This window comes from Nelumbo lutea, chromosome 3, assembly GCF_056320005.1.
Source record: "Nelumbo lutea isolate HS-2025 chromosome 3, American lotus-T2T, whole genome shotgun sequence".
Taxonomy (NCBI): Eukaryota; Viridiplantae; Streptophyta; class Magnoliopsida; order Proteales; family Nelumbonaceae; genus Nelumbo; species Nelumbo lutea.
The window spans coordinates 86207121-86234611 of NC_142686.1; the positions used below are offsets into that span (position 1 = coordinate 86207121).

The 27491-nt window shown below is 37.5% G+C and overlaps 1 protein-coding gene across 3 annotated transcripts; it reads left to right on the forward strand.

Moving 5' to 3' along the window:
- LOC148866193 (Ribosomal protein L25/Gln-tRNA synthetase, anti-codon-binding domain-containing protein) lies at window positions 1-27491 on the forward strand. 3 transcript variants are annotated; one of them, XR_016109493.1, is made up of 5 exons: window positions 9-634; window positions 6026-6155; window positions 26166-26428; window positions 26897-26954; window positions 27258-27491. XR_016109493.1 is itself a non-coding variant. In XM_088975996.1 (4 exons), the coding sequence occupies exons 1-3, from the start codon at window positions 218-220 to the stop codon at window positions 26384-26386; spliced, it is 768 nt and encodes a 255-aa protein (XP_088832122.1). In that variant the 5' UTR covers window positions 1-217; the 3' UTR covers window positions 26387-26428; window positions 27258-27491. The 3 variants fall into 3 exon arrangements, 2 of the variants coding, with proteins under 2 accessions (XP_088832122.1, XP_088832123.1); XM_088975996.1 differs by lacking the exon at window positions 26897-26954 and having other exon boundaries at window positions 1-634; XM_088975997.1 differs by lacking the exon at window positions 27258-27491 and having other exon boundaries at window positions 26897-27146.

Sequence of the window (27491 nt, forward strand, 5' to 3'; positions counted from 1 at the left end):
GGAATGACATGATCCGGGTCCATCCCAGCCCAAATCTAAATCAAAGTATCTTGCCGAGCCCAAATACCCGAAACCCCTCTTCGTTTCCCCTCTTCTTCTTCTCTTCATCTTTAAACCTCTCCGTCTCCGCCGTAAACCTCCACATCCAACTCCTCAGACAAACGGAGCAAGCTCATTAACATCTCTCTCTCTCTCTCTCTTACGAAGAGGCGACCAAATGTGGCTCCATCGGCCACTGCTCAGCAGAGCTTCCATTCAACTCCGGTTCTTCTCCCAGGCAGCAGCAGCTGCGATCCTCCACGAACCCGAAGTCCCTCTCACATATCTCGAGGAGTTCCCCAAACCAGACCCAAAGTACGCCGAGACGATACTCGCGATCCCTCGCTCCACATCCGGGAAGAACATAGCAGCCAAGGAGAGAAAAGTCGGTCGGGTGCCCAGCATCGTCTTCGAGCAAGAAGATGGCCAACACGGCGGCAACAAGAGACTTATCTCTGTCCGGACCAATCAGATCAGGAAACTAGTCAATCATCTAGGTCGATCCTTCTTTCTTTCAAGACTCTTCGACCTCGAGGTTCGCTCAGAATTCGACTCAGATCAGATCATTGAGAAAGTCCGAGTTTTGCCTCGAAGGGTGTGTTCCTGATCTTTAAATCATCAGTGTTGTGTTGCTATACTGTCTGTCTTTGTGCTCTAAAACTAAGTTTGAACCGATTTTGGAACATTATTAATCGATTTAGTGGACAAAGCATGTGGACTAACCTCAGCTTATGAGCTGTTAACTACGATGCTCTAATTGTGACCAACAATCATTTATTTTGTGCTATGCTGTTTGGACTAGGCATTGTTGAGAAGCATCTGACGGATGTAATTATGAACGCAGAGACATTGGCTCTCAACTATTGTCTTTTAGGTTCTCTTCTTTTGTCTAGTTTGAAAATGTTAGAAGTTTAGTCTGCATTTCTTTTCAGTTAACATTTGGTGTTAATGCCTTATTATCTTCCCATTGGTTCCCCTCATTTCTATAATCTTGTTTCTTAATGTTGGGATTGAAGGTTGTCTGAGATACCTACTTTGTACTTAAAGCCCATAAACCACTGGCCACAATGATTGTGCAGTCTACCCCTACCCCTGCGCTTCCCGGGTTGCCGAGCGAGCTGCCACCAAGGTTCATTTTTAGCCAATTAGGAGGGAGATTAGTCCAACTAATGAGAATCTCTCGTAGAGGGGTAGCCTCTAGCTAAATAATCCCATGCTTACCTCGCTTGTTGTAAAATCAACTCTTTTTTGTGAAGGCCAAGTGCAGGCCTGATCAAAAACCATCTTATTAGGCCATTAACATAAAAAGCATGACGCATAGACAGAAATTGTTGCCCAGGGAATGCCGTTGTAAAGTGGCATGACTTTGCAGTTGCTAAGGACCCATTCCTTGAAGTGGCATGGAGAAGAAACTGGACCCAAAGAGAGAAATATCCAGCGAGAGCCATAAATGCTGGCTTGAAAGACAACCCCACAGTAGGTGTAGAATAGATTCTGGATCAGTCAAGAATCTTGGGCATGGATCATGAATAGATAGTCCACGACGTGTCCTGGCCATCTTGGTTAAGAGTGCCTCATGCATGGTTCACCATAGAAAAAAAAGGAATACGATTTTTGCAAGGCGCTTTCCAAATCGCTTTTAAATTTTGATCTGCATCATCCATATGGGGACTGGTTTTCAGTAAATATGCAGACTTGGAGCTAAATTGGCCATTGGTTGAAGCTCTCCAAGAAAAGCTATCTGGGCCTGCATGTTTACATCAATAGCAAAAGCAGCAATTTCAGCTTTCAGTTGGCAACTTGAAGCTCATTGATTTTCCAAAGACCAAAATCACTGCAGAAATCCGAAATGGGCCCTTCCACCTCATCCTCACTAAGTTCAGTGCAGGCATATTCAATAAGAGGTCCGTCTCCAAGCCAATTATCTAGCCAGAATTTTGACTTTTGTCCATTTTTCACCAAGATGCCCAAACCTTTTAAGAGTACTTCTCTGCCATACAAAATGCTTTTCTATGTGTAGAAGTCCCCTGCTTTCGGTTGACAAGTAAGAAAGTCCTGCCGTGCCAAATACTTGGCTTTAAAAACTGCTGTCTAAAGACACTGCTTTCCGCTTAGAATCTGCCACCCGCTAAATAAGAAAGGGTTGAATTTTTTTGCTTCTCATTAATATCCCCATGCTACTTGGCCTTGACCACTTTTTTCCCCCATTCAAACATATCCAACTTCCTCTCCCTTCCGCTTGAACCCCATATGAAGTTACTACAAATTTTGTCAATCTCATCACATATAGACTCTGGCAACTTGGTCGGTCTCCTACTAGAATTCTTTCCCAGTCTGATGATGCAAATGCAACTCTCAGCCCACCTATTAGTGTGAGAATAGTTTCCCTAAGAGAATCTCCTTTCTCCAATGAAGGTAGGAAGTGTTTCCATACATTCTAAGTGAATGGGTAGAATAAGAAGAGATGGTTACTATCCTCACCATCTTCTTGCATAGGATGCACATGAGTTGAAAGACAACATTTCTTTTTTCTACACTGCCTTTTCTCATTGGTGCTTAGAATTTTGAGAACTACCTTCTATGAAAATGATTGGAAGGTCTAGCACTTGAGACACAATATAAGGGAAACTAGATCTTTAGCTACTAGACTGAATAATTTGTCGAGATTGGTGCCATATCAGATAAGCTTGCCAAGGAGTCACTGTGGGAAAATTAGTTAGGATATAACAGATAGGGGTGGAATGGTTGTAATGTAACCTCAAACTTATCTACATGTGTGTCAGGTATTCTTGTTTTTTCCTCTTATCCCATGTATAGGATTTAAGAGGAAGGTTTTGTCATTCTATGTAGTATTATTCGACCCAATAGGATCTGTATTTCTGTTTCTGATAATAAAAAAAGTGATGGATTTGTTCTTTTTTTTTTTTCTGTTTCTAAAGTAGGATTTGGAAGGGACTTTTCGTATGGTGCAAATACAATGCCTTTATAATTGTGTGGGTTTTGCATTTTTGTTTCTCAAGGCCTCTTTTTTCTGTACATCCTTCCCTCTTTTTGAATACAAATAATCTTTTCTCAAAAAGAAAAAAAGGGAAAGATGGGATTATGGATAGTCCAAACCCGGGAAGCGCAGGGCAGGTGGTAGACTGCACGAGATGTCATGCCTATGATTCAGCAGTACATTTGGCTTGTTGTTGTCTATTTTTGTCCTTATTCATATGTCACTCACAAAATTGATCCTTGACCAAAAAATTTAGTGTATTTATATTTGTGAATATGGTTTTGCTTAAATATTTATGAAGAGTTCTAGATCAGGGGGTTTTCATAGCCATAAGTGTCATTAGGGGAGACATATGGAAAGTCAGATGTCATATTTGTACTGGGTGAGGCAGTGATTTAAAAGGTGTGCCTAGGCGTACAGGCGAGGCATATTTTAGGGTATGCGCCTCGCCTAGGTCCTAGGCGCAACCCTTTCAAAAGGCGCACGCCTGGTGCGCCTGATGCGCCTGATGCGCCTTGCGTCTCAGCCCAGCTGTGCGCCTTTTGAAAATTTGGCACTTATTTGCTTTTTTTTGACATAACGGCTGGGCCGGGGGTCGCCCCCGGACCCCCATGCCACGCCCCTCGAGGCAAGCCCAAACAAGTCCATGTTAGGTCTTAAATTCTTTGTTTTCACACAAAAATGATGATTTTTATAGTTTTAATTGCTTTTTAGGAAGACATTTTATTAGAATGAATGAATGAGCAACATTACCAAATTGGGGGTTCTCGAAAGGACTTGCCTCGAGGGGCGTGGCACAAAGACGACTCGTAGAATCAGGAATGTAATATGTTTTACATTACATTAGCTACTTGAAGTAATGCAATTGAGTGAAAAAAGAGATTAGAGGTTTTACATGCTTGAAAATGTTTTATATGTTTGATTTTATTTTTAAATTCTCATTTGAATTTGCTTTACATCTTATGTTTATGTGTTTTAATTTTAGATAATAGGTTTTTAAAACATTTATTTTAAAATTTAAGTTTATATTTTTTATTAATATTATGTTTAATATTTTTTTTGAAAATTTTGGCATTTTTTTTAATTTTCTGACATTTATTTTTGTTTTTTAGCATTATTTTTTTTGTATATTTGTGCCTTGCTTCAAAAAGGTGTGCACCTCGCCTTGCGCCTTAGGCGCAAATTGACCCCTGTGCCTTTTTTGCGCCTTGCGCTTTTAAAACACTGGTTTTGTTAACTATCGTTTAGATTAGTAACTATAATTTGCCTTGGTATGTGTACATAGGAGAGAGAGTTCCACCAATATTATTAATTTTGATATGTATCAGAACCTGGGTGCACTTTTTCTTCAAAAATGACATGATAAGTGGGAGATGTTGATACTGCTTCTCCTCTCCTCCTTTCCCTGTTAAGGCGGTTTTGTCTCGGCCAATTCCTCCAAAAAGCAGTGCATTTTGTTGGGAAGTATTCCATGGTTCCATCAACACTTGTGACTTGCTTTAGAGAAAAAGACCAAAGTGTATTGATAAAAAAAAAAAAAGACCAAAGTGGTGGTTGTCCCCAAACTTCCTTATGTAAACTGAATGGTGAGACTGCTCTTCACCTCTTTATATCCTGGCCTTTTGCTAACTCTATTTGGGAGTGGTTTTCCTATCAGTTTCGTTGCAGTAGGAATCTTCATGCTAATCTGGAAGATCTTTTTAGCTCCAACATTTTCTTTTTTTTTGATGAATGATTTTAGCTCCAACATTTTCAGGTGCTCTAAAAGGAGAGGAAAAGCAATGGGAAAATGCACTAGAGCAGTAGTGGCCTGGACAATCTAGGAGGAAAGGAATCTGAGGATATTTGATGATAAGGAAAGAGGCAGAGATGCTGTGACTGAAGTGATAACTATAAGTGTGGCCCATTAGGTGAAAACTTTGAAAATATTTGCAGATTTTAAGATAGAAGATTTCTTCAGAACATGGGGAACAATTGCAAATATGGCTTATGGAAGACCTATTGTAACTGAATTCTGGTCCCCTCCAGATGTTGGGTGGAAGAAGCTAAACTTTGATGGGAGCTGTTTGGGAAACCCTGGCCCATCGGGCATTGGTGGGGTAATAAGGGAGGAGAACGGAAATATCATTGCCATGTTCTCAAGCCCTACCCAATATGGTGATGTGGTGAATTCAGAATTGAAGGCAGTAGTGTTTGGTGTTGAGAAAGCTAAAGAGTTAGGGAGTAACAGGTTGATTATTGAAGGGGACTCAAAAGCCGTTGTAAACTGGCTGAAAAAAGAGGAAGGAGCAATATGGAGATTGAGAAATGAGTTCAGGCGTTTTAAGCAGGTTTTTAAAGATATGGAAATTCAAATAAAATGGATTAGGAGGTCAGCCAATAGCATAGCTGATGATCTAACTAAGCAAGGAGTCAAAAGACAATCTATGTTCTGGGTTACATTGTAGCTAGTAGGATATCCCTTGGGTCCTTTTGGGGCTTGTTTGTAATTAATGAATTTCTTTGTTGGGTTAAGCTTGGGTCTGTATTGTAATTAGTGGGGTTTAGGTGGACTTTAAGTCTACCCACAACTTCTTGTTGTACACATTCTGATAATCTAATGAATCTTTTTGTGTTGCTGATAAAACAAAGATGCTGATACTGTCTGTCATTTATTGATATGTTGGGTGATATAATTTTTTTTCTCTTTATCTTTTTACATTGATATTGATTGTGATTTCTTTTGAGATAAAGTAGGTTTCATTCCAATTAATGTTTTGCAAATATATATTAAAGACATTTCTTTATATTATTGAACATTGGAGTGGGTTCATTTTAGGGTTATGGCATGTTAGAGCTCATTCTGGGAAAGGTAGTGAACATATCTCAAAGTAAGCATGCATCTGTTTTAGTTCAACTTTGTCTACATTAATTGTTCTTGTTCCTTCTAGCTTGGTACTTAAAATCTCTGCCTCACCCTCTGTATTGCATCTTTTGCAAATTTTATAGCTTCATCTTCACTCGGGAACAGATGCGGTATTAAATGTCACATTCTTAAGGGCTCCATCAAGTGCATTATTGAAGGTCGAAGTTCCTCTTGTATTTAGAGGAGAAGATGTGTGTCCTGGATTAAGAAAAGGTATGACAATTATGACTTTCCTTCCCAGGCTTCCCTACCCATTTATCCTTTTTCCTTTCCTCCTTTTCTATTTTTTGTACTTTTGTGTTCTTCGCTTAATTTCTAAAGTTTTTCAAGTACAAACTGGGTTACTCAATAGGCATAAATAAACCATGTACGAAAAATACTAGTTACCATATTTGTTTGGGGATGTGAGGTGTTTTATTAAATAATAGTTTTTATATCCCGGTGGTGATAGGTTCACTAAGAGATTAGCTTTGTGGAAGAGGAATTACCTTTCCTTGGGTGGTAGAATCACTTTGATTAAGTCTACCTTAATCAACTTGTCAATTTACTTCTTGTTTGTATTTAGGATCCCAAAGGGAGTGAGCAGGGTGTTGCAAAAATTGATTTGAGATTTCCCGTGGGAATCGGGGAAAAAAAAAAGAGATCATGGGGTATGGTGGGAGGTGGTCACTAGAAGGAGGTGGGTGGATTGGGGATAGGAAGTATTCAAAGGAGAAATGAGGCTTTACTTGGAAAATGGTTACGGAGGCTGCCAAGGTAGGAGGATAAGTTATGGGTTAAGGTGATTGTGAGCATTCATGGGCAAATGGCAGATGGTTGGGATGTTGGAGTTTTGGCAAGGGCTACACGAGCTTCTCCTTGGAAATCTATACATGCCATTCTTCTTTGCCATTCATTATGTATGACCTATGTTCTGGAAATTGGGTAAAGTTCTAGGAACATACTTGGGTGGGAGATGTGACCTTGAAAGAACAATTTCCTTCCATGTGTTCCATCTTTTTGTTTAATGAGCCTGTGTCCACCTTTGAGGTACCTTCAGATTCATTTCTTGCCTTTGATTGGGATTTGGGTCTGAGAAGGGGCCTTAAGGATGCTGAAGTCAGTCATGTTTCTACCTTAATTCATACCCTGGGTGAGGTGGCCTTGGTCTAGGGAGAAGGGATAGCAGGTTTTGGACTATAACCTCTTATGGTGAGTTTTCTTGTGCTTCCATTTTTAGGCTTTAACACAACCCTCTGATAGCTCGGGTATGGACCTTCCAGTTTTGGAAGATTGGGGCAAGCCAATTCCCCCAAGAATTGGTGCTTTTTGTTGGGAAGCCTTTCTGGGAAGATGCAACACTTGTGACTTGCTCAAGAGAAAAAGACCTAATTGGTGCATCCTTTGTAAGGCAAATGGTGAGAGTTGCATCACCTATTAATATCTTGCTCTCTTGTCTCATATATTTGGGAATGGTTTTTCTCTTTATTTGGTTGTAGATGGACGCCCCCTCTAGATGTACAAATCTTGTTTGCCTCTTCCTTTTTCAGGTGGCCAAAGAAGAGGGGTAGACTGCTTTGGAGATGTGCCAGAGCTGCCATATGCTGGACAATGTGGGAGAAAAGAAATTAAAGGATATTTAATTAAAGGATATTTAATGAAAAGGAGAGGAATAAGGAGGCCATCATTGAAACAGTTACTATTTAGAGTGGTGCATTGGGTGAAATCTCTAGATTTGTTTGCGAATATCTCTACAGATATGATAAGAAGAAATTGGAAGGAAGTGGCCAATTCAGCACCTGCTAAAACCAAGATTAATCCCATTTGGTCTCCCCGGCCTCTGGCTTTACTAAGATGAACTTTGATGGGAGTAGTAAAGGTAATCCAGGGCCTTCTGGATTTGGAGGAACCTTCAAGGATGAAGATGGGAAAGTCATTGCTCTATTCTCTGGCCCTATTGGTGTAGGTGATTCTCTTTGAGCTGAGATTCTGGCTGTGATGGAAGGAATGAAGAAGGCACATAAGCTGGGCTGCTGCAAGCTCATTATTGATGGGGATTCAAAATTAGTCATAGGATGGCAGCAAGAAGAGAAGAGTGGTCTCCGAAAGTTTGCTAATGAAAAAAGAATGTTCAACTAGCTAGCACAAGGTGTGGAGATTCAGTTTCAATGGGTAAAAAGGTGTGCTAACTCTTTTGTGGATACCCTTGCTAAGCATGAGGTGGGAAGGGAACAATTGTTTTGGGCCATTTTGTAATTGAATTATATTTCTTATTGGGGAGGGTTAAGAGAGTTTACCCCTCCCTAGTTCTTTGTACTTCTTTCTCTATTGAAAGTTTATGTTATCGATAAAAAATATGTCAAGGCCAAGTTTAACTGAATAAGATACTGGAATTAGAGAAACATGGCCTGTATACACTCTAGGAAATGCAGTTGTTATATATGCACCTCAAAAGAATTCTACTTTGCCTGTCTTCTGCATTAATATGGTATTATCTTATTTCAGAAGATTCCTTTCTAATGGTTTCTGGTCTTATTCATAATGCTCAATGCCTTGGCATCTTCATGTATTCATCAAATCTGGTTATATTTCTTTAATACTTAAGCCCTGCTTTGAATCCTAAATTTGAACGTGGGCTTTACTTTCAAGAAGATTGAAAATGAGGTTAGTAGGTTAGGTTGTGATCTCTAGATTCTTGTTGTTTCCATGGCTATTACCTTGGTTGTCTGCCTGTCAGTGTGTTTTTCAGAGAAGTTAAGGGGGTCAGTAGATAGAAATGATTCATTGATTTACTGCTTGGCGCTAAATATTAGAAGTTGAAGAGAGTGAGTGCACTAAAAATATAGTGGTTTTAAGCACTAATGCCAAGGTAAAAAAGATTGTGACCTAATTTCACAAATATATGCCAAGCTTTGCAAGTTGTCTGAGAGTATGAAAGGGCTGAGATGTCTGCTCATAAAGAATGTTATTATGGTAGGGAGGCCGATCTGTGTGATATGGATTTGATTGGCTTGGAGATTAGAGCAAATTCAATTTTTGATTTTTTTTATCAGTAATTTTTGAATTTCTATGGTATGACTTGAAGATCCCCCTTTTTTTGTAGTTCTGGGCTTATATCATGGAGTAGTCAGATGGAGAGATGTTTGTGTCATCCAAATGGGGGCAAATTGCCCATTGAATGTTAGTGGGTCTAATGTAGCGTGATACGGGAATTTGAGGAGAAAAACTAAGAAGCTTAGATAACTTTTGTTTCAGTTTTCTGGGGAAATGTTTTGGCATTGTTGGACAGGTAATTGAAGAGGCTATGGATTTTATATTTAATGGATAGGAGGTTATGGATTAGATATCTGGTATTACTTTTGTGGTTAATTCTTGGCAATGGCTTATTAATTCCCCAAGCCATGAGGAGTCGATTTGGGTTATTACTTGATACCTTTAAAGCTTCTTCCCTGTCAAGATTGAAGGTTAAGGATAAAGAGTCTTGAGCATCATGAAGTGGAGAAGGGTTTTTTCGCAGCTTGATGGGGAACAAGTTGTAAAAGGAGTCTCTTCAGCTGGTAGTCACATTAATGTATGTGGCTTTACTTCTCAAAGTGGGCAGGGCTTTGGGTGTAATGATGTACTAGTGGAAGCAGAGGAAACTTGTGGTTTGGGTATGGTGGGGAGAGATGGTTGCAAGCAAGGTTCAAAGTATCGATACGATACGCGTTTCGGCAGTATCGTATCAGTACTTAGAAACGCCCGAAACTCTATTTTTTTAAAAAGTTTGGTTTTCTGGGAAGCTACAAACATGTTTTTTTTTTAATTAAAAAAAGTTGGGGTTCCAAAACCCTGGAAACAAGCGTTTCGGATCGTTATCATTTTCAAAAGATACGATACGATATGCCCGATACGGGGCGTATCATATCAATACTTTAAACCATAGTTGCAAGGATTGAGTTGATCTCGGTAGTAGAGCTGATACTTTGTAGGACATTAGGCTGGTAAAAGAGGTTCAGGTTGAAGGTGTTTGGGGAGCAGAGTCATTTTTTCATCAACTCCAAGGTCAGGAAACGGCTGAGGAACTTGTTTTTTTGGTTTATAGAAAAGTTGGATGAGTAGGAGAAGATGATGCTTGAATTTCAATGGAGTCTGTGAGGATGAGTAAAGCAATGGCAGAAGTGAGAGGGTTGGGGAGGTGGTTGATGTTGGGTGGGAGAGATGGATGGTCGGATGGAAATTATGTGGCTAATGTTTTTCTGAGACAGAAAAGGAAGATCTTTTTTACAGTTATGGGTCTGACCAGGCTGCTGTTTTTAAAACTTTTAAGGGGTAAACAATGATTTTAGTTTGGAAAAGTGCTTCTTAAAGACATATTGAAGTGACTATTGGAAGGCTGGGAGAGGATTCAGGTCAGAAGAGGAAAGGTGATTAGAGAAATCGAAGATGGCGATGGAACTACGAGGAAAGAAAAAAAATATTAGTATGAATAGAAAAAGTTAAGAACAGTAAGAACCCCTGTTTGGTCCACATAACCGAAGTTCTTTCCGTCTGAAACTTGGTCTTTATGGGAGTAGTTCCATGGAATAAGTTTTAGAGAGTATACAAGAGGAAGGATGTGAAGGATTTATCAAGAAAAAGTTACAGGTCTGCAAAAGGGCACTTGAATTTGGACTAGAAGCATGATTTAATGGATCATTATTAGCTGTTTTCTCCTTTGATTTAATGGACTAGAAGCAAAAGGGCACTTGAATTTGCAATATATTTGATCATTGATGAATTAGAATATATTTGACCATTGATGAATTAGAAATTACAAATAGAGTAGGTGGAGGTGATCAAAGTGAGGCTCAAAGCTAGGTATTCTGCTTTGGAGCCTCCATTTTCTCCTTTGATCAGTAAAAAGAACTAAAAATTTTATTAAAATGTACTAAATTATGATATTACAATATGTCCGATCAATACCCATAAGGTACAAATGTTACAATTGCGCCCAAAACAATTGTTACCTATTCACCCCTTGTTTTGCAAGATCATCAGCCATCCCATTTGCAGTCCTTCTTACCCAATTAAATGTAATATTCAGCCCCTGTATTATGCTATCTACTAGTGAATGACCCCCGTACTAAGTATGGGGAATCAGTAATGTTAAATTTACATTGTGGAATCAATAATCTTAAATTTATATTTATTAATATTTTAAATAATTATTAAAAAAATGTAGGCAGAAGTGGTTGTGGATAACCACTTTTGCATTTTTCTGCATTTTTTTAGGAATGGATTGAAAATGGTGGTAGTGAGTTGTGGGTTTTAGCAGCAACTTCTCAAAAAATGCCACATGTCTAGTTTTCCAGAAAAATGAGAAGGCCATGGGTTTGAATGGCAGGGGCTGTAGCCTGGTAGTGGGTTGTGGGCTTTAGCAGGAATTTCTCAGAAATTGCCACATGTCTAGCTTTTTAGAAAATGAGAAGCCCACTTGTTTGAATGGTGGTAATGAGCTGTGGGCTTTAACAACTCAAAAAATGCCATGTGTCTAAATTTCTTGAAAAATGAAAAAGCCACGTGTCTGAATGGTGGGGGCTGTAGCTTGAAAACCTTCTTTTAATATATATGTATATATATATATATATAGATTTCCCTAAACTCATGCCTATAGATCTGTTTATTCTTTGCCCAAGAAATGATTAGCTTTGAATCCCCCTTTACTTTGCAACTGCTGAAAGTTTGATTGTTTGGTGAGTCTTAAGCCTTGCTATCTATTTCCCTAAAATAGTCATCAGTCTCTAAAAACTCTTGCAATACCTGCCATTCCAGTGCTTCCCATGGAACTCCCATCAAAATTCAGTTTTATTTTATTAGCTGCTGGGGGTGGCTATACCATAACCCTCTTTTCCTTTTCTCTTTTGGAGGTTGCCACTTCAGACCATGCCCTTGTGATTTCATATACTGAAAAATCTTTGAATGCATCAATTGTCTTTATCTAGTGTGCTGCTCTAACGTGAATAACTTCACATAATTCCTCTTTTGATCCGCATTTCTCATAAAAAATACTTCAATTTCTTTCCTCCCAAACAGTCCATACTACTGCAGCCTGAATTGCTGTCCACATAATTCTTCCTTTTTTTCTTTGTTGTCTTAAGAAATTTGGGCAGAGTAAGCACACAATATCCTGTGGAGATATCCACCTGCGACCAAAAGGAGAGCAGCAGAATTCCCAAATACCAAGTACAGGAGAGCAAGACAACAATAAATGAGATAGGGATTCACCACTTACACGGCAAAGGAAACATATGTGGGGTGAGAGGCAAATGTTTGGCCTTCTTTTTTGAAGCAAATCACAGGTGTTTATCTTTCCAAGACAAACGTCCCAACACAGTGGCTGGATTTTAGGTGGGATAAGCTTGGTCTAAACTTCTTTCACAGGGAAGTTCTCCCCCAAGTTATTGGACTGCAAGAGAGCATTAAGGAAGGAAGCACAAGTGAAAACACCATTAGGGGTACAAGACCAAGTTCTAATGTCCTCCATTGACTGATCAAGGAATGTTTGGTGGAGTTTACCTAGTAATTGGATGAGTGCCTCACACTCATTGTCCCTCAAGCCCCTTCTAATTCAATGTCCCAGTTAATCCCTGAAGGAGTCAAGGAAGCAAATCTCGAGTTGTTTATAATTTGACAAGGAGTAGAGGCTAGGAAAGACAAACTGAAGGGGGGTTTCAGCCAGCTAAAGGTCTTCCCAAAACAATACCCGGGTCTCACTTCCCACATCATATACTGATAAAATTGATAAAATTTGGGTATACCACCTGTATTGATTTCCAAGAAGACGGTGAAGTTGTTGAAGAGGCTACTTTTGCATCCCATCCATTGTTTGTCCTCTCATGAATTCTTGCAATTACTTTATGCCGAAGTTTGCCATTTTCTATTGGAAACCTCCATAACCATTTCCCTAGCAGTGCTGTATTTCTAGAGGTTAGGTTCCCTATTCCAAGCCCACCTTGCTCCTTGGATTTACTAACTTGCTCCCACTTCACTAGATGCTCCCTCTCAAGGTGTTCAGATTACCAAATACAGAAAGAAACCTTTGCAGGATTTACAGGATGTCTAAAAGATTAGAGTGTTGGTGACATGATTTGGACCATAGTTGTCAGGGTGATGCCTAAGTTACAAGGTGCCTATGGATGGTCAACTCGCTTAATCGCCTACCTATTCTGTACATGCCACTATGAAAAACTTTTATACTCTATTTATTCTGATATTATAATAATTAAGTAAATATTGTTAAACTAAAGTGATCATTTTGCATGTTTTTATAATAGTTTATTTTTATTATTTTCTTATTTATTAGGGATCAATTGATATACATGTTGGTGTATATGCTGTCTTGAACCTTCAACAACTTCAAAACCTGAACAAATAAGCAAGGAAAAAACTTAAAAATTCTGTCTGATTAACACATTTATCTTTATCATCATCAACATCATCATCATCATCATCGTCATCATCATCATCATGTTCTTCTTCTTCTTCCCCTTTTCGTAGACAAAAATTGGAACTCAGCCCTTACATTTTCTGAATTTTCTTTTTCTTTCTTCTTTCTCTTCTCATAAATATGTTGAGTTTTTTTTATGTTTTATGTGAAGCTTATAATTTTTTATTTAGTCTATAAATGATTATCAAGGAAAGATGGTTTCTGGTTGCCATAGAACTTAGGAAATTACCTAGAATTCATGGTTTCTATGTAAAAAACTCCTTTGCCAGGTGATGCCTAGGCGCCACTTAGGTGGCTAGGCAACCAAGGCGCATTGCCTATTGCCTAGCTTTGTCTTGACACCTTGAAAACTATGATTTGGACGGTGAAAGCGGGATATGAGGGGTAGGAATGTGATGAAGCTTCACTCAATTTTGGTGTTTTAATATGCACAACTACACACATAGGTGAAGTGCATTTAAGGCATGTGCCTCACTTGAACCCAGGGGAAGCTTCTTTCAAAAGGCGTGCCCTTGTTGTGCCTCACGCTAGGGGCAACTCTTAAATTGGGTTTTTCTGTTATTTTTTGTTGGATTCACACCTTTGTAATGGTTTATCAACTTCTAAATTACTTTTTTATTGCTGTTTGTACACTAGTAATGGTCTATTAACTTTTGAAATAAACAAAAGCAAAAGCTTTTCAAATACCTGAAACCTAGTTCTTGCCAATAGGGCCTCAAATAGCAAAAATTCCACTAAAGATTAAAGAAGTGACAAAAATACAACTAAGCTGATTCCTAATCATCAAATAGAATGAATTGTGACAAATTATAAATTCAGCATCTTTATATTTATGGGCCAAAAATTTAGGTCGGGGGTGCTGCCCTAGACTGCCACCCGGACTTGTTTGGGCTTGCTTCAAGGGGCTTTTATGAAGGCAAGAGGGCTGATCTCCTAGGATGAGGAATGCAAGATGTTTAACATTACACTGGCTACTTGAAGTAATGGAACTAGGATACAAATAAACAGATTGAAAGTTTCACATGCTTGAATTGTTGAGTACTTGAAGCATTTTGGTATAATCCACATTCTCACTTTGAATATGTTTTATATGTTATGTTTATGTATTTGAATTTGAGCCAATAGGCATTTTAAACATTTAATATTTTCTGAGTTATGGTGTATTAGTATTTTTTGTTTTTTTTTCAAGAAGTGTGTGCCTCGCGGTCCTCGCCTTGTGCCTTGCACCTAGGGAACTAGAAGGTGTGTGTGTGTGTTTTTATGCTTTGCACTAAACATTGATCAAATTGCTGAAGTCTTTCAGATTGAAAAGAGTGTTGATTTAAATAGTGTGATTGATAAACATATCCAGGTGGTGTTTGACATCATGGCATTGCGTACCCGTGGTGTGTTAGGTCAAAATGGCAACAGCATGAACTTAAGTTGTTTTGGCCATGGTTTAAAGTATCGATACGATACACCCCGTATTAGGTGTATTGTATCGTATCTTTTGAAAACAATACGATCCGAAATGCCTGTTTCCAGGTGTTTCGGAACCCCAACTTTTTTTTAATTAAAAAAACATGTTTTTAGCTTCCCAAAAAACCAAACTTTGAAAAAAAAAAACTAAAAAAAAAAAAGTTTCGGGCGTTTCTAAGTACCGATATGATACTGCCGAAATGCATATCATAACGATACTTTGAACCTTGGTTTTGGCACAAAACACTATATAATAGGCACCATGTAGGACAAGAGTGGAAACACCCCTGGATTTAAGTGTCTTTTTGACATTTCGCCAAAAAATCCCATGCATATAACCCAATGCAAAGCATGCTGTCTTTATTCTAACTTTAATCTGCCCAACCAAATACATTTTTTGTACGTTAAGGTCAAATTGCATACATGGTGCCTACATGGAGTCAAAACGGAAACACCACAATATGGTACCCAATACCACCCCAAATTGAAAGATGTTTAGTGTTCTTCTTATCAGCAACAAAGCAATATTTTATTAAAGTTATCATTGGTATAATACATTACATGGGCGGATAGCCTCAGCTATCTGAAACCTCAAAGCACAACACAGGAACCCATTACAATAAACCACTCTAGAACACATTTTCTATTGTAGCCCCTTGTTTTGCCAACACATCATCTAGGCTTTGCCTCTCTAGGGACCCATTACAATAACATACCCTACAACCCATTACAAGATGTTTAGTGCTACTTACTATTTAGGGGGTGAAGAAAATGCAAGACAAGTTTTTCCGAAACTAGAAGAGAGAGATTGAGGAGTAGTTTGATGATGACTCGCAAGATGATCAATGAGTGGTTTCAATTTTTTTTGGGAGAAATGGAACTGATTTCATTAACTAGCAAAGATGCATGAGATTATGTCCAAAAGGAACACACACACACACACAGGTTACAAAGGTATAATTCTATGACTATATAAGTTTTCCCTGTGAGCACCCATTTCAGCCAGGCAATCTGCTACAGTATTTAGGAATCCAGAATAATTTAACATTCAATGAGTCCAGAAGATCTCTAGCCTCATCCAGGTAATGGGCCAGCCTCCATGATCCACCATCCTTGTCCCCAAGCTACTAGGGGTTATCATGGGCCGGGATTTGCCTTCATAACAACAGGCTTAGGCTAGGCCCAGGCCTGGCCCGACCCGCATTATGGGCCTAAAAATATAAACCCAGGCCAGGCCAGGCCAAGATTCTGGGCCTAATTATTGTATTTCAGTTCCAAAATTAAAATTTTGTACTTTTTTTTCACTTATTGTCGTGGAGACTATAGTAACCTGTAAGAAACTTTAAATTTATTATCAAGATAAAAGCTTCTAACACAAAAGAAATTAAATAATTATACCTTGTAATTTATAAGTTTCAATTGGTCATTAGTATGCTAAAAATGATAATTTTAACAAACCAATACAAAAAATCAACCTAGAACCTATAATATCTATAAAAAAATAACCATCCATTGTCATGTAATATCCACAAAACAACTTTAAACATCTCTATAAGAGGCTCCATCTTCCATTCAACTGCTACAAATAAAAAGTGAAATAAAAAAGATATTAGCGAACTAAGAAAAATAGTTGAAATTAATGTACATAAATAAGCAATAAAATATTGAAAATGGTTTCAATTTTACCCAAAACTTGCAACCACTCTAAACTTCAGATTTATCTTCATCAATGGAGTCTTCATCACTAGAAGATTCGTCTTTTGGTGAGAAAGAGAGAGAGAGAAATTGGGCGCGACGGTGGTTTTGTGAAATTGGTGAGAGAGAGATAGAGCCGAGAAGATTAGGGTTTAGTAATTTCTATATTTCATTAAATACTAGATTAGAATTTGTTAAGATCTAAGACCATAGGATTAAAATCTTTAATCTCCTACAAATCTCTATTAGTCTCTATTTTAATATATAAAACATCAATTATCAAATATTTTTAAATAACATATATACATAAAGATATATATTATTTATAAATATCCGGTCTGGGGCCCAAGCCCGGCCCTAAATTTTGCGGGCCTGGGCCGGGCTGAAATAATCACACCTACAAGCCACTTTATTGTATTACTCGATTCACCTTTGATGACTAGGGGAGACAAGCCTTGGTCTCTTGCAATCTGGAGTCCAGTTAACACAGCTAGAACTTTGCAGTTTGCAGTCCCAATTAGTCCACTGTAAGCCCACAACGTGCTTCCATCTCTTCATTAAACACACCTCCAATCCCTACTAGACCAGGGCTACCAGGGGCACTTCCATCAAAGTTCAGAATCACCTCTTCTTCTCTTGTAGGGGGGAAGCTTGTTACTTTTAGAGAGATGGGAGAAGAAAACAGGATCTCCACCACACTTTGCTGAAGATCATTCAAAGATGCCTTTAAACTCCTTTGAGTTCAGCACCCACAAATTGCACAAGAAGGAAATATGGGAAACCAAGTCGCCCATTGATCTAGCTTTATTGTTAAAGATCTGGTTGTTTCTCTTTTCCACACCCCCACAATACTGCTTGAACCACTGTGCTCCAGTAAAATTTTCCCTTTTTTCCTAGACCTTTTCCTTGCCATTGCCAAAGGAAGTCTTCAATGTGTTCAGGAGTGACCCAGCTATACGCAACAAGATTTAAGAAAAAGTTCCATACTTTCCTTGTTTCTGAGCAATGTAAAAGGAGTTTCTCAGCAGTTTCACCATTGTTGAGATACAGAATGCAAACATGGGGGTAAATACACAGTCTACCTTTGTTTTTCCTTTGTAGCAAGTTACAAGTGCTTATTTTATGGATTTGCATAAATTCATAAAACATAAGATAGATTAATAAAAATAAGTTTAAAAACTAAAAGTATCAACATAAGTGAAGTTTTAATTACATGCTCAAATACACTCCAATTTTTCTCACATCCAGATGCACTGCATGTCAAACTAAGAACTTTATTGCAATATTTTGTAAATTTGGAGCCGAAACACCATATGAAACCCACCAATCAGCTGTAAAAAATTAAATAATAACAAAATATTAATTACAAATTTTATTTAAATACATAAAAAATACTAAATAATTAAATAAACAAACTATTAAGTCAATGTTGCTTACCTGGTGCTTCACATTTCTCTGCCAAATAGCCATATCAAGACCAAAAACACCCTCTGCATTTTTATATTTCTTTATCTCATCAGTGATTGCACTGATCTTGTTTCTCTCCTTTTCAAACAATTCAATTACTTTATAAAGCCCAGTGATGATTTCTTCATCTGAATCAATCCTTTCAGCATCATCATAGTAAAACCCTGGATTTAAATAAAAGCCTGTTGTGTGCAATGGTTGGTGGAGTTGACACTCCCACCTCTTATCAATGATTTCAAAAATGTGTTTATATTTTTCCTCATGTCCACCAAATGCACTTGCAAAGGCTTCCTTTGCCATATCCATGGCTTCATAAATGTAACCCATTGAAGGCTTGTTCCCACGATCCACCAATCTCAAGACCCGCACAAGTGGACTTTGCACCTTAAGTGTGAAGATGACGTTGTTCAAAAAAGTGGGCATCATCACTGTCTCCCTTACCCTTTTCCCCTTTATTTGCTTTACCCACTTGCTTTCATTTCAATCCTTTGAATTAAAAAAGACCTCTTAAGTTCTTCTTCTGTTTATAAATGCTCTGTAGAGTGAGAAAGGAAGTGGCAAAGCGGGTCTTTGCTGGCCGGAGTAACTCTCTCTGGTTTGTGTATTTCCTCATTAAATTTAACAACCCTGGTTGGTTATAAATAAATCCTGTAAGTGCAATAGCCATTTCAATTGTTTTACTTATAACTGGCAACTTTCCAATATCTTCCAAAATCAAATCCAGACAATGAGCAGCACATGGGGTCCAAGTTAAATGATGGTGTTTTGGTGTTTATCTCCATAAGGCAACCTCGAAACTCCCAATAAGCTCAAACACCTACTCTATCCACAAATGCAAAGGAAAACCTTGAACGACTATCCAATCATCGAAACTCAGGTAAGTTGGCACTGTGTTCACTGTCAGCCACCAATGAGAAACCAAGACCCATTTTCCAAATATAAAATCTTCTTCCAACCTCGACCGCACCTTAACCAACTCTGAAGGGGAAAACCCATCTATTTGTATCAAAAGGTTTTAGGTGTATTAGCTCATGGGTGTGGAAGTTTTCTGTAAGCCCTATATCCACTTCTCTCCAACTCAAATCTTCTTGTTTATTGCATACAAAATCTGTTTTCCATTTACATAAGGGTTGGTCTGATGGACGATAGAAATATGCTTAGGCTTCCTGTTGCCACCACTCCTCTTTTCCTCTAGTTGAGGAAAGGATTCCGGCGAAGGATCCAAGTAATTGTGGCTTGCCTTTTTAGGTGAAATACTCACCAAAGTCTGAAGAAAATTCTTCTAATCACTTTTGTTAGCTTCTTCTAGGATGCAAATGCTATGTAGTCTATTTGTTTCTTCCCAACGGCTTACCCTGAAGAACCTCCCCCATCTGTTTTCATTAACTTGAACAAGGATCACCCTACCCCTTTCTGCCCGTTTCCTGGGTTCAGTCTTCCTTTCTTGATTTTCCACCAACTTCTGAAGAGAATCCACTAACCAAAACACCTCTAATTTTAAACTGAGCCTCATCCATGCTCCTTACCCTCTTTCTGTTACCACTTACTCTTTGAGGCTTCTGTTAGATATTAACTCTAACTCAAAAGGTTTGGAACCTATAGCTACCATTCAATGAGCCATTCCCATCAGTTACCGGTTGATTGTTTGCTGCCAGATGTTGGTTGGTGGTTGCCAGTGATCTGGTAATGGGCTAGGGCTACTAGTCCAACAACCCCAAACTTTGCTCACCTGAAGTGGAAATGAGACTAGTAATGGGCTAGGGTTGCCATTGGAAGCAACTGAATATCATCTTTCTATTGTTGGCCAACCAACTTGTGACAATGGTGCAGTCGGTTCTTGCACACATTTTGGTTGCACTATTACTAGACTGATGTTTACATCAATGAAGTATGTAATGATTTGGTGAGGGGATGGATATGAGTTTGAACATTTGTTGGCTCTGGATAAGGTGATGAGTCCAAGAATTTCAGTATGTTAATAATGTTTCTTGAAGTGATCCATTGTAGGTTGAAGGGGCTAGAGAGGCTAGGGGTAGACAAAAAATGACATGGGTAGAAGTAATGAGAAATATTTTAAGCGCCAATAATTTAACAAGGATATGTCATTAAATAAAGCAAAATGGAAAAATAGGAAATGGAGAGTGGGGTTAAGTAATCATTAGCCATTTTGTCGGGTCGATGGAAAAGAAGAGGGAAAAAAAGAAAAAAAGAAGCTGTTCGAGGTGGGGATGCTAGAATGGATGTGGAGGGTGATCTAGAATTCAGTGGGAGGGGAGAAAGGAGAAGAGGATCTATGTGATATAGGAATTTCAAGGTGGGAAGGATTTGTAAGCCAGTCATGAAGTTGATAAGCTGGAGTGTTAGAGGACTTGGTAGTGCTAGAAAGAAGAGGGTGATTAAAGTTTTGCTTCATAGAGAAGCCAAACATTGTGCATAGTTTTCAAGGTGCCAAGGCGAGGCTAGGCGACAGGGGGGCGCCTGGTCACCTAGTCGCCTAGGCGATGGATTTTTTTAAGTAAAACCCTAGATCCTAGGGTAGTTCCCTAGGTTCCATAACCATCTTTCCTTAATAATTATTCATAATTTTCACAAGAAAAGTATAAATTTCGTGTTTAAGTCTAGAAAATCAACATTTTATGAGAAGAAAAAGAACAAAGTAAAGAAAATTCAAAAAATATAGGGGCTGAACCCCTACTTTTGTTATAGGAAAGAAGAAAAGAAAAGGTGGAAGAAGAAGAAGAAGAAGAAGAAGAAGAAGAAGTGGAAGAAGAAATTGTGTTGATTAGACAAAATTTTAAGTTCTTCCCTTGCTTATAGGTTCAGGTTTTGAAAATTTTGAGGGTTCAATCAAGGATCAAAATTTTGATACGATACGCCCCGATATCAGGTGTATTATATTGCATCTTTGGGGTCTTGATACCTGTTTACAGGTGTTTTCGGGGACCCATTTTTTTAAATAATATATATTTAAAAATGAAATTGAAAACCAAAGAAATAAAAAAAAATAGGGGGAGTATCATTATAAGTACTGATACACCTCTGCCAATACACAGGTGTATCGATACTGTGAACCATGGGTTCAATACAACAGTTAGCAATGTTTGCATTGATTAAACCCTAACAAAATAAGAAAATAATAAAAAGAAATTAGTATGTCAAAAAATTTAAAAGTATTTTATAACCCAGTGCACAAAACTGCTAGGCGACTGGGTGAGGCGAGCCTCCAAGGGCACCTTGTCGCCTAGGCGTTGCCTTGACAATTATGACATTGTGTTATTATAGGAAACAAAGCTGACAGGAATGGATAGATTGTGGGCTCGGTGTGTCTAAGCATACAAGGGAGTTAAGTGGTCTGTTTACCCTTCTGGGGGCCTCTAGTGGAATCATAACTCTTTGGAAAGTCGATGTGGTGGTAGCCATAGAGGAATTAACTGGAAAATTTTCTGTCTCAGTGAAGTTCAGGAATGTGGATGGGTTTGTTTGGGTATTGACTAATGTCTATGGTCCTAGCTCTTATAGAGAGAGAGAGATGAATTGTGGGAGGAGTTACATGCAGCTAGGGGACTTTGGAAGGGGCCTTGGTGTTTGGGGGGGCTTCAATGTGACAAGATACTCTAGTGAATTGAGCAATACACACCATAATATCTCAGCCAGTATGAGAAGGTTTAATTTAATAATTTTAGTGTTGTAAATTAAAGGAGATTCCTTTCATCTCATGCAAGCAAGGTTTACCTGGACCAACAGTCAAGCAAACCCTCTTTGGTCAAAGATGGATAAATTCCTGCTTAGCCTAGAATGGGAAGAACATTGGGAAAGTTAAGCTTCTAAGGTTCTACCCGGAGTAACCTCTGATCATTGTCCCATCAGTTTAGGGTCTGGTGAATTTATCAAGGGACTTTCTTCGTTCAGATTTGAAAATATGTGGTTAACTCACCCCGAGTTTATAGAAAGGATTAAGAAATGGAGGGAAGAGGAAGGTGATCTTGTGGAATGGTGTGAAATTTTATATGAAACTAAAAAACTTAAAAGCCAAACTTAAGGATTGGAATAGGGATCACTTTGGGAGGTTGGAAGAAAAGAAGTTTGGCATCACCACTCAAATTGATGTTTTAGATGAAAAAGAGACAAGATGGTATTAGTGGGGAGGAAAGAGAATAGAGGTGGAAGTTAAAAAAGGATTTGGAAGAGGCTCTTCTTAGGGAAGAAATTTGTTGGAGGCAAAAATCAAGGCATAAGTGGATAAGGAGGGGATGGTAATACTAAATATTTTCATGCCATTGCCAATCAAAGGGGATGGTAATAGGTAGTGAGGAAGCTAAGGTGGTTGAAGGGGAATTATGAGGAAGGAGAAATAAAGAGGGTGATTTTCTTGATGGATAAATCTAAAGCCCCTATACTGGATGGCCTCATTATGGATTTCTATTAGGATTGTTGGGAGATTGTGAAGGAAGACTTATGTGAGGTGTTTAATGAGTTTGTTGATAGGCATTTCATAAGCCTAGGAGTTAATGCTACTTTCCTAGCCTTAATTCCCAAGAAGCTAGATGGGATGCACCCCAAGGACTGTAGGCCCATAAGTGTCCTGTCTTTGAGATTAAAAAGTGGGGCTATGTGTGGTATTACATGGGCTAAGCCCATGTTTGGGAGTGCTTATATGAAAAACAAGTGCTTATTCGAATAAGCATTTATTTACATTTGGCACCCAACTTTTTCAAGTGCTTATTTTTAAAAATAAACACTTGTTTCATATTTGGGTGTTCGGTAGTCTTTTTCTCCAATAAGCACTTAAATAAGCATTTGTGACTCATTTTTTTTTTCAAATTTTGCGAAAGCACTTTTATAAAAGTTCTTTTACGAAAGTAATTTTATAAAAACACTTTTATGAAAGAACTTTTATAGAAGCACTTTTGTAAAAGTACTTTTACGAAAGTAATTTTATAAAATTCAACTAGGGATGATTTTGTAAGTGGTATTTTAAAATTCAACTAGGGATAATTTTGGAAAAAATTAGTAAGTGCTTATTGTATAAGCACTTAAAAAAGCTGGAAATTTGGGCTTAAAAAATAAACACTTATTTGGGGCTTATTTCTCAAACACAAATAAGTGCTTAATGGTGTTGTCCTGGCCCAAATAAGCACTTTTTTCAAATAAGCACCTTTTTTAAGCACTCCAAAACATGGCCTAAAATTTGCTTCAACAACTGACTGGACAGTGGTTCAAAGTGGAGATTGCCAAGTAGTGATGAAGGGGGTATATCGGTACTTTGAACTCTATGCCTGTCTACCCCTTGAGATGGGTTTTGACCCATAAAAGCTTTAAATTTCATGTATCGCCAGGTCATGGTATAATACATTAAACCTGATACGGGGCATATTGTATTGAAATTTTGAACCTTGGTGATAAATTGGTTGAAGTTTGGGAATGAAGTAAAATGAGCCTTACTGTTTTTGTAAGATAACCAAGAGCAGTGGATTCAATTTGAGTTGTTCATCCTGGTGGGTGCTTAGCTTCAAATAGCATGGTTGACACCAAGGTTTAAAATGTTGATGTCAGTGGAAATATCAGTCATCCAAATATAAGAAACATGTGGGAAATATCGGAAATATCGTATGGAAATATTGTAAAAACTATAGACATGGTGGAATGTGGAAATATTGTAAGATAGAAAAATAGAGAATGATATTTATGAAATGATAAAAGAAGCATAGACACAACTTTTTAAATTATTATCTTGTTTCAAATCACTAAACGAAGCTAAGAAACTAAGGTTATACACAAAAGAATACATTCTGATGTTGCCCCATAAACCTTAAGATTTAGAGCTTCATGATAGAATGAGTTAAAGCAAAATTTTAACTAATAGAAAATGTAAATGGTTTACTAGATCAACCAAATAATCTTTTGCACAAACAAAAAACCAACATTTAACTTCATGTTTGAAATGAATATTGAGCTAGCCCAAAGTGGTAATCATGCAAGTTAGGCGGGCAATAACATTGTTATTTCACATACTTACAATATTGTCACCAACATATGTTATAATACTATCTCTTGGACTCCACATGGTATTGGTAATGTTCACTGGGGAATATGTCGATTCTAGAAAAATTTCATTTTGCTACCCATTGAAGTGGAAACGGAATTATGTCGTGAAAACTCTCTCTTGTACTCCACATAGTGCTGATAGTGTTTATTGGGGAAATGCCTATTCTAGTAAAATTTCATGTTGCTTCCCATGGAAATGAAAATATGTCATGGAAATATTAGAGAAATTAGGGACATTTTAGACCAAATTTGACACGTTAGCAAGGTAAGGTGCTTCAAAGGAAAGCTTATTTTGGGGTGAAGCACCGTTTCATATGTTTACAACATGTACACAAACAAACTCTGTCCCATGCCTACGAATAAACATATACAATTAAATACACAGGTTTGAATTGCTTGGTGCAGTGGTAAAAATTCTGGGCTGACAAGCATGAGAACATGGGTTGAAGTGTAAGAGCAGCCACATGCAAAGTGCAAACATACCAAAGATATCTAATATTGAAGTTAATAAACAATCACTGTTTAGAAACAATGAAAAATCGCTGTTTAGAAACAACATAAGTAATGTAAATTACAAAAAAAGGTATATAGTAATAAAATAAAAACAATGAAATAATCACTGTTCAGTAAACCAGAGTGGGCCAGCCAGTTGGGCTGCTTGAAGTATGGTCTGGAGCCTTGACCGGTTTGGTCATATGCTAAGAATTGTAATTCACGAAAAACCAGTCAAAACCGGCTGATCGTCTGGTTTAACTGGAAAATTGGTGAACTGGTCCCAGTTTTCTAGAACTGCCCAATCACCAAATGGATGAAATTTTCAAAATGTTAATGGCAAGATTTGAACCCATAACCTTTCTATTGTACGTATCATCTTATTACCATTAATCCATCTCTTTATTTGTGTATATTATGACTCTTTAATGTATATATTGCTTTAATGAACACATTTTTTAAGCAAAATATAAGTTAAAAGAGACTTGAACCATGGTCATTTACTTTAAAAACTAAGGTTTTACCCATTTACCCATTACATTCAAGTAAAAAAAAAATCATTTGTAAAATATGGTAAAAAATTTTGAGATTTTAAACTTGTTGACCATCCCACTTGTCCTGTAGTTGTGCAACTTAGGGAGTCCATATGGATTCTGGAATTGTGGATTGTTAACTAACTTCACTTATAATGATTAGCTTAGGGGAGGTGTTTGACTAGGTGTATGGAAAGTGATATGGGCAAATTGCTTAAGACTATTAGATGGTACCTTTGTATTTTCTTTTTTGACATTTCTAACTTTTACATGACTTCCCTGAGATGGTTTATTTTAACTGCAACCTTCCTTGATATGCAGTCCCTTGACACTATTTTGGTTCTCCAGAAAGTTTTGATTTAGATTGAACTTAATGTTTTGAAAATCGTAATCGTATCGTAAATCATAGAGAAAGTTGAATTGAATCATATCGTAAATCGGAAGATTATTTCTATTTTTTACAAACTGTCAAAAAATTAAATATAGATATATTAAAAGGCTAAATATATATAGGAAAATGACTTTATTTTTAATCTATATCTACCATATATGTACGTAAAACAATAGAATTTAGCACTTGTACAATAGAAGCCTAAGATGATATAATCAAGTTGCACATGAAAAATCCAACAAATCTACATACAATGGCTCTTTGACCTACATACGATGGAAAGTAAACTCAATTTCTTGTCTTAAATAACGTAAATAAATAGTTTTCTAGTAAGGACTTTAAAAAAAGTCTTCCCTTGACAAAACTAAATATAAACAAAAAAAAAGTAGAGAACTAATTCTTAATTGAGTCTATTACTTATAAAAAAAATTCTTAATTGAGTTTCTTTGAATCGTAAGTGAATCATAGAAATTGTATAAATCGTAAGACTTATGAATCAAATCGTAGGATTCAAACAAAAATCGTAAGATTTTTGCAGATTCGAATGGAAACCCTTGGGATTCATGATTCCAATCATGAATCGTATTGTAAACTGTAAGATTTTGACAACATATAAACTGCTATTTTGTTTTCTCCGAGCATCATATAGATTTAAGATTTAGCCATGTAAAATTGTTATTCTATGAAATTGTCAGGGGCTTACTTGAATACTATACGGAGGACAGTACGGTACCTTTGCCCTGCTGACATTGTGCCACCATACATTGATGTTGATCTGAGTGAGCTGGACGTTGGTCAAAAGCTGGTAATGGGAGACCTCAAAGTTCACCCGGCACTACGGCTTATACAGTCAACAGATGAACCTGTTTGTAAGATTATGGGTGCAAGAGTTGAGCAACAAAAGAAATCTAAATAAGTTTACTTTTGTGGACTTTTACAAAGTTGGGGCCAAGAGTTGGTGAGCTGACATCCATTACTTGTAGCTCGTTCTGTTTTTTGTTTTTGTCAAATATTTTGTTGTTTTTGCATTTGATGACAACACAAATAAAAACAGTTACGTCCCATCTCTCTCTCTCTATATATATACATACATACACGCACAAATGATCTATATATAATACTTGCTAATTGTCTGATTGGGTATTTTCATAGTATTATCATAGGATGAGGTCTTTATCTGAATCACAGGTACTTGTATTGATGGTGCCATCTAAGTTTTGTGGATGTTCTTTCAAACTTTTGAAGTAAAAACTAGAGAAGTTTTACTACCTATCAGGGCATTAGCCTGCAAAACCTTAGGTGGCACCTAATGGTCTACCTCAAAATCACCTTTTATAAGGTATAAAGTGGAGCTTTAATGGCATGTGACTACTCTTGTCATGATCTCCAGCTTTACAAGAAACTTCATGCTGCTTTTTTGGCGCAGGGATCTGACTAGGTATTTGTTTTCCTGATTGCATGAGCTGGAAGATTTGACAGCAATGGTGCTATTTTGTTCCCTCACCTAAAGCGTTTCTTTTTGCCATGTAGAAATCAAGTCACCTTGTATAAAGAAATAATTGACTATCCGAAAAACTAAGTGAACTTCTGTTCTTGTTTATCTTTTATTCTGATGTGTTGACTTTGTACTCCCAACTCACAAGATAACTATCCAAGCTGGTGCTTAATTTGTTTAATCTCATTTGTCAATTGGTCATTTGTATTTTCTTTACAAAGGGCAAATTTGTTTATGTTTCTATCTTCAGTTTGTTAATAATGTCTGAGTGATTATATTTTTTGTGATGCAGTTATGGAGTCTGCCAGAACAGGACTCAGAGAATATTTTGGGGCTTAGCCGTGTCTCATTTCGGAGCCAAAATAGGACATGGAAACATGGCCAGGAACCATTCATCTCTGATTTATTATTTCTATATCTAGAATTATGGTTCATAGTATCGATATGCGTGATACTGAAAAATTCAGTATCGAGACATTAGTCCATCACAAACATCATACCCTACATTTAATTGAGTTTTAGCCAA

Bases quoted from the DNA above. Each gene is read 5' to 3' on its own strand.
- LOC148866193 (XM_088975996.1), top strand. From the start codon at position 218: ATGTGGCTCCATCGGCCACTGCTCAGCAGAGCTTCCATTCAACTCCGG. The intron at 635-6,025 runs GTGTGTTCCTGA...CAAATTTTATAG, and splicing joins TCCGAGTTTTGCCTCGAAGG to CTTCATCTTCACTCGGGAAC. The intron at 6,156-26,165 runs GTATGACAATTA...TGAAATTGTCAG, and splicing joins GTGTCCTGGATTAAGAAAAG to GGGCTTACTTGAATACTATA.